The sequence below is a fragment of the Mya arenaria genome, chromosome 15, assembly GCF_026914265.1.
Source record: "Mya arenaria isolate MELC-2E11 chromosome 15, ASM2691426v1".
Taxonomy (NCBI): domain Eukaryota; kingdom Metazoa; phylum Mollusca; class Bivalvia; order Myida; family Myidae; genus Mya; species Mya arenaria.
In genome coordinates, this window is record NC_069136.1 from 40,935,682 (window position 1) to 40,947,258 (window position 11,577).

The 11,577-nt window shown below is 36.2% G+C and overlaps 1 protein-coding gene across 1 annotated transcript; it reads right to left on the bottom strand.

Annotated features, from left to right (window-relative positions):
* Positions 1 to 98: 98 nt before the first annotated feature.
* LOC128218727 (sushi, von Willebrand factor type A, EGF and pentraxin domain-containing protein 1-like) lies at positions 99 to 11,577 on the bottom strand. The gene is made up of 11 exons (XM_052926415.1): positions 11,420 to 11,577; positions 11,006 to 11,146; positions 9,158 to 9,328; positions 8,031 to 8,216; positions 7,639 to 7,809; positions 6,921 to 7,118; positions 4,753 to 4,935; positions 4,309 to 4,491; positions 2,818 to 3,006; positions 1,505 to 1,742; positions 99 to 329 (listed from the first exon to the last, which is right to left on the bottom strand). Exons 1-11 carry the CDS (start codon positions 11,532 to 11,534, stop codon positions 143 to 145), a joined length of 1,962 nt encoding a protein of 653 aa, XP_052782375.1. The 5' UTR covers positions 11,535 to 11,577; the 3' UTR covers positions 99 to 142.

An 11,577-nucleotide genomic window follows, 5' to 3' on the forward strand; every position in this document is an offset into this window, starting at 1 on the left:
CAGTGGTTTTGAGTGTGTGTGTGTTTTTTGGGGTTTTTTTTGTTTGTTTGTTTCTCGGGGGGGGGGGGGGGGGGGGTATATCATAAAACAAACATATCTAAAATAATTGTTTTATCATTTCCATTGCATTCACTCTGACATTTTACAGACTTGTCTTGCATTCGTTTGTGCAGATGAGTCCGACGTAATCGTCTGCAGCACAGTTGTCGTTGGCATCAAAGCCATTTGAAGGACACTGAATCAAATTCGTCTCACTTCCACCACACCTGACATTATCCAGCGCGAAGACGTTACTACCCGGCCGAAAGTTTGACATGCCAACAGCATGTCTGAAACATTTTAAACAAATAACAGATGATTGATATTTCCATTCGGACGGAAACTTGTTTCCCATTTTAGCAATGATACAAAAATGTTTCTCGTTTTAATGAGAAATGCTAGTTTTTTTCCATTTTAAAGAGCAATGATATGAAACTTGTTTCTCGTTTTGATTGGCAATGATAAGAAACTTGTTTCTCGTTTTGATTGGCAATGATAAGAAACTTGTTTCTCGTTTTGATTGGCAATGATAAGAAACTTGTTTCTCGTTTTGATTGGCAATGATAAGAAACTTGTTTCTCGTTTTAATCAGCAATATGGAAAACGTTTAAATGAGAAATTATATGAAACTTGTTTCTCTTTAAAATGAGCAATGATATAAAACTTGTTTCTGGTTTAAATGAGAAATAACATGAAACTTGTTTCTTGTTAAAACAAGCAATGATATAAGTCTTGTTTCTAGTTTTAATAAGCAATGATGGGAAACTTGTTACTCGTTAATATAAGTAATGATAGCAAAATTGTTTCTGATTTTAATATGCAATGATGGGGAACTTGTTACTCGTTGAAATAAGCAATGATAGCAAAAAAAATTCTTGGTTTTAATAAGCAATGATAGGAAACTTGTTACTCGTTGAAATAAGCAATGATAGCAAAAAAAATCTTGGTTTTAATAAGCAATGATAGGAAACTTGTTTCTGGTTTAAATGAGAAATAACATGAAACTTGTTTCTTGTTAAAACAAGCAATGATATAAGTCTTGTTTCTAGTTTTAATAAGCAATGATGGGAAACTTGTTACTCGTTAATATAAGTAATGATAGCAAAATTGTTTCTGATTTTAATATGCAATGATGGGAACTTGTTACTCGTTGAAATAAGCAATGATAGCAAAAAAAATTCTTGGTTTTAATAAGCAATGATAGGAAACTTGTTACTCGTTGAAATAAGCAATGATAGCAAAAAAAATCTTGGTTTTAATAAGCAATGATAGGAAACTTGTTACTCGTTAAAATAAGCAATGATAGCAAAATTGTTTCTGGTTTTAATAAGCAATGATAGGAAACTTGTTACTCGTTGAAATAAGCAATAATAGCAAAAAAAATTCTTGGTTTTAATAAGCAATGATAGGAAACTTGTTTCTGGTTTTAATAAGCAATGATATGAACATTGTTGGTGATGATTACCTGAATCCAAGCATTCTGCAGGCCACATGAAGATTAGGATGAGTAAGCCAATCATCATTGCATACTGGTTTAAAGTTCCCAGTAGTGCCTTGTCTAACCTCGAGACGTCCTTTGTTAAATGCACAGACCCCGTCTCCACCGCCGTCACAAAGACGCCACTGAAACGTAGTACCCTCAACAGTAGTTGACCTTGGGTTAGTACAGCCTTCGTTATTCGAACCACTGCAGGACATTGGTGCTTAAAAAAACCAAAGACATACATTTAACTATGATGATAAAACAGGAAGATGTTGCCTTGTTTTGCCTTGTTTTGTACCACCTTGTCATCATCACGTGACATATGTACTTTCCCTACCAAAATGGCATTTTTTAACCCGACCAAAAACTTATCTCTGATAGCTCCTTTAACATAATGTAAAATTTTAATGCTTGTCCCCAATATCTCGAAACATGTAAGGTCCCGTATAATAGAATTAAGCTAAGCTAACTTATTCTTGCTTTACTAATTTGTGTTATAATTTACATTCTTAAAACGTTTTAATACCTTAAAAAAACGTTTTCATCGTGATGATTCCTTAACCTATTTTTTTATTTTTAGTCAAGATTAAGTAAGGAATTAGGGTCACTGAAATAAGCTTAAAGATGCACTCTTACTCCTAAATAAGATTTACCACAATTAATGCAATTGTTTTCATATACGAAAAAGGATGAATAAATGTCGAAAACAATGTTTATTATGAAGGATTCCGAGTTTAATTTGAAAGAAAGGTGCAGAAGTATTAAACATTGTATTTCTACCTTATGAGTCTATAGTACTTTAGTATTAATTGTTGTCGTGTAAGAGCGCTCTTGACAACCGTATTAATGACAATCTTATTAACTGTTGTCGTGTAAGAGAGCTCTTGACAACCGTATTTATTGTTGTCGTGTTAGAGTGCCCGTGAAAACTGTATTTATTGTTGAAAATGAAGTTTTAAGATCAGTTACATCCTAAATGCTTACTATGGAACTGTAATTTAATTTGACCTCATTGTATAACAAAGTTGGCTCTCCAGTCTCCCTGAACCTTCACTTTCACTCAAGCTAAAGAAGTATTTCAATAAAGCATATGCCAGTTCAGATGGTATTTTATTAGAGCAAGGTATTTTATTACAGCAACCGCCAATACCCTTCTAAAGGTTTACACATTTATATCAGATGAGCTTCCGTGTTAAAGACCTTTTGTTAATAGTGCCTTCAGTATTTTTGTCTAGAAAATTTAAAAAATATTTTGCCTCACATTTTCATTTAAGAATTTGTTTAAATATACTCACGTCCACTGCATTGGTTTGGTGTTGACCATGTTCCGTCATCTCGACATTCTGCAAAGTTGGATCTGCATGGATTGATGGTGTAGCCCGCGTTGCATTCGTACACCACTCGGTCCCCAGCGAAATATGGCTCGCCGGATCCGGGGACAGGTGAATCTTGAAACCTGTTCTGTAGCCCAGATCCGACACATGCTGTTGAAAAGAGTTGTTTGTTTCTGTTAGTGTTACATGCAACTGAATGTGTTAATGTACATACCAACCCAAACATCAGTCGCTTGATTATTTCCTATACAACACTAAAATGACATTCGATATTATAGTTGAAACATTATCAAATGTTTGGTATTAATTTAAAGCAAACGCATTGAATATACGAGACATGCGAAACCATTTACTGATACACATCTGATGTCGTTAATGTACCAACTGCACCAAGACATCATATGCACACTTTTGGGGTAAAATCGGAAGTGTTAATTTTAAATTTGGGTTTACATTGTTGTGTTTTATCTAAATTGAAATCAGACGTGGAAGGATGTCTTTTTAATTTTATCTTTTAAGCTGTATTCGTCCAGTTTGACAGGTTTAACACTCAAAACGAACGTGCAACAAAACATTACACCCACCAACAGTAAGCAAAACACCACATGACAGACACCAAATGTAATTACAACACCACATGACACACACAACAAATGTAAGTATAACACCACATGACACACACCAAATGTAAGTACAACACCACATGACACACACCAAATGTAAGAACAACACCGCTTGACACGCACCAAATGTAAGCATAACACCGCTTGACACACACCAAATGTAAGCACAACACCGCTTGACACACACCAAATGTAAGCACAACACCGCTTGACACACACCAAATGTAAGTAAAACACCACATGACACACACCAAATGTAAGTACAACACCGCCTGACACATACCAAATGCAAGTATAACACCACATGACACACACCAGATGAAAGTATAACACCACATGACACACACCAAATGTAAGTACAACACCACATGACACACGCCAAATGCAAGTATAACACCACATGACACACACCAAATGCAAGTATAACACCACATGACACACACCAAATGCAAGTATAACACCGTTTGACACACACCAAATGCAAGTTTAACACCACATGCCACACACCAAATGTAAGCACAACACAGCTTGACACACACCAAATATAAGCACATCACCGCTTGACACACACCAAATGTAAGCACAACACCGCTTGACACACACCAAATGTAAGTACAACACCACATGACACACACCAAATGACACCAAATGTAAGCACAACACCGCTTGAGACACACCAAATGTAAGCACAACACCACTGGACACACACCAAATGTAAGCACTACAGCGCTTGACACATACTAAATGTAAGCAAGTGTTGCACTTGTTTCGAGGCTTATATTGTACATTTGCGCTCCCAGTGGACTTCCCCACTGGAATTTGACCTTACTTCTTATGCACTGCACAGTTCCTTTCCAGCACCCGTCCCCATCACATGTAACTGTATTGCTACAGTTTGGCCCAATTTCATAGCCATCATCACAAGTGTACTCTATAATGGTCCCTACGAAAGTAGGCGTTGTAGGTAGGACTGGCGTCGCATTTTCAAAGTTCGGGGGGTCATCTGTACAAACTTAAAATACAAACAAAACATACTATAGATCACAATAATCAAATAACAAAGTCTTAAGATGTATACATACTACAAGTGTTAATGAATAAAAATAAGCGTGTATTTTTATCGGGCCATGGCCACGAGAAAACTCTTACATAAATGATATGTATCCGAGTGGAGGCTATAATATAAATATTTACTTGATTGTTACTGAAAATCACAATAACAATTACATTTTCTTCTGCCATTCCTATGAATTGTTATGATTATAATTGTTACCTTTTTTGCATTCTGGTAATGGTGCCCATGTTAAATCTTTAAGACAGACGGCGGCCATGCCTGCAGCATTTTCTTCCAGTGCGTATCCTGTTATGCAATTGTAGGTAGCTGTGGATCCTATGGAAGGTACATTGGCATCCTTAACCGCTGCATTAGTAAAGGGGACCATTGGTGGTTCACTACCTGGAAAGAATGTATTTCCTTGAACTTTAATTAGGTTAGCTTTTGTTCTTCTTGTTTTCAATTATCTACATAAAAGGTGAAAGTTAGTTTCTGCTTGTCATATCTTTTCTTGTGTAACATTGTTTGAAGGGTTATTGAATAAAAAAAAAAACGTAATTAAGTTTATATATTTAAATAATCTGTTGATTTATGTATTTAAAACAGTGCTTCATATTCAAAACCATCAATAATCGATATTGTTCATGAAAATCCAAACTGTTGAAACCACATTAGCACAATATGGATTATTTGCCTACGAACTGTAATAGTGTTTGCATTAGTTCGCCTCTTCCACGCTCTAGTTCACCAATCGTTTATTCTTACTCGCCCTGTGCTCTTGAACGCTTGTGTTCGCTTAAAGTTCGTCCATTGTTCTAAAATGCCTGTTCTTAGGCTCATGTTCGCCTTTTTCGCTTTTGTGCGCTTTCGTCAGAATTATATTTGTTTTGTCCGCCTCTTGTTTCGCCTCTTGTTTGCCCATTGTTCACCGTGTTCGCCTCTTGCTCATTTGTATTTAACCATGTGCTCCGCGCCACTCTTGGTTGCATCCTAAAAGTTCTCTATTCCATTTTGTGCCCCTCTCGTTCACTCTTGCTCACCTCTTGTTCCCTTCTAGTTTACTCTTGCTCACCTCTTGTTCCCCTTTAGTTCACTCTTGCCCACATTTTGTTATTCTATCGCTCACTCTTGTTCGCCTCTTGTTCTCCTATCGTTCATTCTTGATCGACTCTTGTTCCCCTTTTGTACCACTTGTTCCTTCTTGTGCATCACTTGTGTACCTCTTGTTCGCCTCTTGTTTACCTGTTATGTACTTCTTGTGTACTTCTTGTGTTTCTCTTGTTCGCCTCTTGTGTACCCCTTATGTACCCTTTGTGTACATCTTGGGTACCTCTTGTGTACTTGTTGTGTCTTGTTCGCCTCTTGTTCCCCTATCGTTCACTCTTGCTCACCTCTTGTTCCCCTCTCGTTCACTCTTGTTAGTCTATCTTGTGTACATCTTGTGTTTTTCTTGTTCGTCCTTGTGTACCTCTTATATACTTCTTCTCGCCTCCTGTGTGCTTTTGTGTACCTCTTATGTACGTCTTGTTCGCCTCTTGTGTACCTCTTGTTCGCCTCTTGTTAGAATCTTGTTACAATCTTTTTAGCCTCTTGTTCGACTCTTGTGTACCCCTAGTATTCCTCTTGTTAGCCGCTTGTTCGACTCTTGTGAACCTCTTGTGTACCTCTTGCTCGCCTCTTAATAGATTGTTAGTCTCTAGTTTACTGCTCCTTCCGTTCGTTAGCACATAATTGCTCTTTTTGCCTCGGGTAAAGCATCACGTTCGCTCATGGATTACCTCTTGTTCGCTGCTGTTTGATCTTGTTTGCTGATATGTACTCTTGTTCGTTGCTGTTAGCTCTTGTTCGTTGGTGTTAGCTCTTGTTCGCTGGTGTTAGCTCTTGTTCGCTGGTGTTAGCTCTTGTTCGCTGGTGTTAGCTCTTGTTCGTTGGTGTTTGCTCTTTTTCGCTGCTGTTAGCTCTTGTTTGCTGGTGTTAGCTCTTGTTCGCTGGTGTTTGCTCTTGTTCGCTGGTGTTTAGTCTTCTTAGCCATTACGAATATGTGAACAATATTCACTTTGATTTCTTAAAGAATAAGTGGTATTTTGATACATAAAAACTATGACAAATATAAACGATTACACAACGAAACGATATTTATAAGAAAGTTAGTTGCAGTCTGGAAGATTGCTGATTTGGCGATTCGTTATCATTATCTCGAACTGGCTTGCATTGGCTTCTCCGAAGATCTGCTATTATTTTTATTTTACCACAAAGTCTACGATCGAGTGGTAGCATCGTTAAAGCATTAAACGACATTTAATAAAGGACCAGAAAAAACACAGTTCGTTTACATGCAGTGAATAGACAAAATACTATAAACAATACAATGAAGGCAGCGTCCTTACATTTGGCCAAGCATTTCGGTTCTCCAAACCATGTCCCATCGTCCAAACAGACAATAAAGTTATTCCCCATCTCGTCAAAGCCAGCTTCACAGCTGTGGATAATGATTGTTCCGACGAAGTATGGCGGCGACTGGGAAGTTGGCGACGTTTGAAAGGCTGGTAATGCATTGGGAAACTTGGGCAAGGATGCGTCGCATACTGTTGGATAGATAGATGGATGAGTTACAAGAAAAAAGCATTATTTAAGTTGCCACGAATTGTAGATTTCGTAATTGAGTTCCAGCGCATATACTAATTGACTTTTACCAACACATAGTCCTAAAAATGTGCCGGCAATAAGAACGTGTTTTATTGAGCTTATTCCAATTGGCCGTTTGTTAAGTTGCCCACGAATTGTAGATGGTTAATAGAATCATATCAACACATCATAATCCGCCATTTCTAGATTTCAAATGTGTATACATCTAATACAATACACATAATATAAATTCGTATAAAACTTTTTATTCATTTTGTCTTTTCTTTGTCATTTTAATCGGTATATTCAATATGTTTGACGTTTTCTTCATATACACATGTGAAGATACATATTTATTAAGTTCATTGAATGGTTTGTACTATATCAGACTGTTCTTTCTTGTAATTAACTAGATGTCCGAATTCACTTATATTTTGGGTAAAAATACACTTATTTAATTCAAATTACAATACACATCACCTCGTTTGCAAACTGGAGGTGAAGTCCAAGTTCCGTCAGCCTTACAAGACGCATGGTTGTTGCCCACCAGTGCCGACCCGACAGCACAAGCGTACGTAACTACGTCCATAACTGTGTACGGAGCCTTGGCATCGAGCGCGTATCCGTATTGTATGACTGGGGGATCATCGCCTACAACCATTGAACTATTGCCATATATTTCGAAACAACACCATGTTATGTATCTGCGTCGCTGATATTTGTTTATACTTTGTACAACTGAAATCCCCGACTGTGAATGTCGGAAGGAAATGCTGTTTAAAACGTTCGCGTTTACCGACAATTTAACCATGTATTAAAAACAAATCTGCGTTATAGAATATATTAATATCATAGCGAATAAAGTTCTATACATTTCTGTATACAGGTGGGTTCACCTGACCAGGAACCATCCGGCATACAGGTAATGGTACTGTTCTTGGTATGGTCGTCAACCTTGCTTCCAATACATTTGTATACAAGTACTGTTCCGCTCATGTAGGGGGGATTAGAGGGCATGGGTGATGTGTTCGGAAAAACTGGCAGAGTTGAAGGACATGCTGTGAATATAGGATAAATTGCTGTCTAAAATACTCCAAAATACGAGTTGTTTACATAGTATTACTGGGCTCTTTATGCTTACACAATACTTCACAGAAATCTTTTTTTTAGAATTAAAATATATGAGGGTCAGTTATAACGTTAACGGACTGACCATGAACAATGTGCCGATTGGTCCGAAATGTGGTAAAGTTTTAGACGATGTTAAGCTCATCGTTGCAAACTTGCAACTTTAATCAGAAAGCCTTTAAAAACACACTTGTGATATGAAGTTCTTTTTAATTGTGTTTCATGAAGAACCAAGGCACACTATCAAAACGTTTAAATTTAAAAAAAAAAAAAATTGTCGTTAACGGCCTTGCTATATATACCAAACTTCCTTACTATCTGTTTGATATAAAATATATTATACAAGATACAAGCATCTTTATTTAAAGTCGGGTAAATGCTAACAAAAAACATTAACCCAATGAACTATTTTCCGAAGGTCCGATATTACCCTTATTTGACATGCTACCGTTGTTCAAATGAATGACTTTAAAGGCATCTAAATCCATTCGTTTCCGTAAACATGATATAAAATAAACTAATGATACTCTCCGTGTACACCGTAAACCTTACTATTGATAACCGAGGCAGAGGTCAAGTCAATAGAAAATTACAAAAAGAAACCCGACAGAAATGAAACACAGCTATTGTTTTGTATGAAATCATCACGGTATTCATTGGTACCAAATATATCTATACGTATATCATTTGTATATATATACTGTGCTTGTAAGTGACATTTCCATTGTATTGAATCCATGCATCCATCTGCTTTATCCGGTAGGTGACCATCAGAAGCGTTGGTAGATTAAACTTGTATTAAAAAATATTTATAGCTTAAACCACAGACCCATAACTATAGTTGATAGGTCCGTGCTTAAACTTTTCTTACTTCTGACACAAACAGGAGGCTGGCTCCAAGTCCCGTTTGGGCTACAGACGATGAAATCGTTCCCTTCGATTGTATATCCGGTGTTGCATCCATACTTGACAATCGTACCCACAGTGTAATGACTTGTTGCGGGGTTGCTGGAACCAAACGCGACTGTCGGGGGTTCTTGGCCTTTAAAGAAATATTATTATTTTAATTATTTATCTAGATGGAGTTCTGTTTAATATGACATTGAAATCTGCTTAGACTGTAGGCAAGATATGCCACAATACGGCACAATGTCTTAGCAATAACAGGGGGCATAATCTCTTAAACCTGCACTTCCACAGATTGAACGTTTTGACAACTCATTTATTTTTTGTCTTGGAACGAGCTAATTTTTGCGAAAATCCATTGAAACCAGTTATATACTGGTGACAAAAAATCGCAGATTTTTATATTTAAGTTCACAAATTGATGTTGTATGCATTTTTCTCGAACCGTTAGTAACGGTTTAAGCCACAAAACAATTTTCGATCGGAAATATGAAAATCTACGATCAGATTTTTTGTCAACAATCTTATATTATTGGTTTGCAGCTATTTCCGATAAAAAATGTTTTTTTCTAAGACAAAAAATAAACAAGTTGTAAAAATTGTATATATGTGAGAGTGCAGCTTTAATATTATTGATATCTGCGACCCAGCTTTGTCAAAATGTATAATTATCAATACTTTCAGTTCGCCAAATATCAGAAAAAAACATGTTCATTCAAGATATTTTTTAGTTGCCTTGCCCGGTTTCTATTTTAAAATATATTCTTTTATTTGAATCGTCAGTTGGAAATACGTTTTAAGCATGTTGGGTTAAACTATTATCTCCTGAAACAATATCGGTTTTTTTTTCCATTAATTGATTAAATCTATTTTCATATATATTAGCAGTGGTACTCGTTCAAGTTTCCCGTATAATGCAGTTGTGGTGTTTTTTGTACAGAGCAAAGAAATTTCACATGAATCATTACTATGTCTGTGGCTGGATTCATACCCCAAATTTCCGAGCAGAAATTAAGAACTGAGCCCACTTACATACATTTTATTTCATCAGAGGTTTGATAATTATAAATCTAACGTGGTACGCATAGCACTATCACTCTGGTGTACGAGAATTACTAACATATCAAACAGTTAAATTTTCTGATGAACGGAAAGTTCAGTATTATTACATATTAGATCTAGTTTATTCATTGAAAAAGAAGCATGTTGAGCATTGTGTTGCCCTTCCATTTTCAAGGAGCATGGCTTTAGTATTTGATACATTTATTTTTAAAACTTATTGCAGTAATTTTGAACATTATTTAAAACGCAATACGTACCATATCATCGGCATAAAACGAGGAATATTTTAATTTCATCTAGACATATAAACCCCGGCAGATTAGAATTGACATTATATATAAGGTCATTCATAAAGAACATCGCTAAGAACGGTGAGCAAGGACCCCCCTGTTTACCCCAAAATAAGTTTTTAAAAAGGGTGATAACGGCGATTGATACCTATCACACGACTTAACACAATTATACATCGCTTTAAGAACAAAGACAAAGCGGCCACTTATATTTGCATTTAACAACTTGTGTCGAAGATATGTGTGGTCAATATGTAAACAAGTGTACAATGTACATAGTCCATAAAAACACAGAATAGTATTTCTTTTTCAACTAGAACTTCAGAGACAATCGGTTGATTTTTTTAGCTAAATGTAGATTTCCCTTTCTGAAAACCAAATTGATTTTTGCGAGCTTTTCATTCTCATTTTCAATATTGATGCATAATTAATTATCACGTTATATTTTTTTAATTACTCACATTTTGTGCAGCTTTCGTCATCGCCGTTAGGGCACTGTGTCGTCCCATCACATATCTGGCTCTTTGGGACGATAATTGGCCTCGTAGTCTTAGAGCTTGCACTACGCGTACACATGTAGGCATTGTTTTCACAGCACGATTCTATAAAATGTCAAATAAGATTGATTTTAGGTCGGTATCGCGATAGCAAAATAACAACATAACATTGTGTAAACTTTTGAATACTATCAATTCTAACAGAGAAACGAAATGTTCACACTAATAATTTTAAGAGAAGAATTGTTAATCCTTAATGCTATAATGTTATTCAGCACAATTATAATTTGAGGACTAGAGGATATTTTATAAGACAAAAAAACTTAATCATTTATGAAAACGGCATGGATAAAAAACCCATAAAAATAAGAAACTTACTCATTGTCCAAAAGAAAGGAAGTTGCTCAAAATTGCGTCCACCATTATTCTTCTGCGGGATGCCAATTACCGCTCCGGATAGAACAAACACACAACAGAATAAAACAGCAATCATTTCGGCAGTTCACAATTGCCGAACTCTTCACTGTCTTAATGTT

Excerpts from the sequence above, each read along its gene's own strand:
- LOC128218727 (XM_052926415.1), bottom strand. The coding sequence starts at position 11,534 with ATGATTGCTGTTTTATTCTGTTGTGTGTTTGTTCTATCCGGAGCGGTA. Across the intron at positions 9,329-11,005 it reads TGACGAAAGCTGCACAAAAT|GCCAAGAACCCCCGACAGTC; the intron begins GTGAGTAATTAA and ends ATTTCTTTAAAG. Across the intron at positions 3,007-4,308 it reads AACTGTGCAGTGCATAAGAA|CATGTGTCGGATCTGGGCTA; the intron begins GTAAGGTCAAAT and ends TCTTTTCAACAG.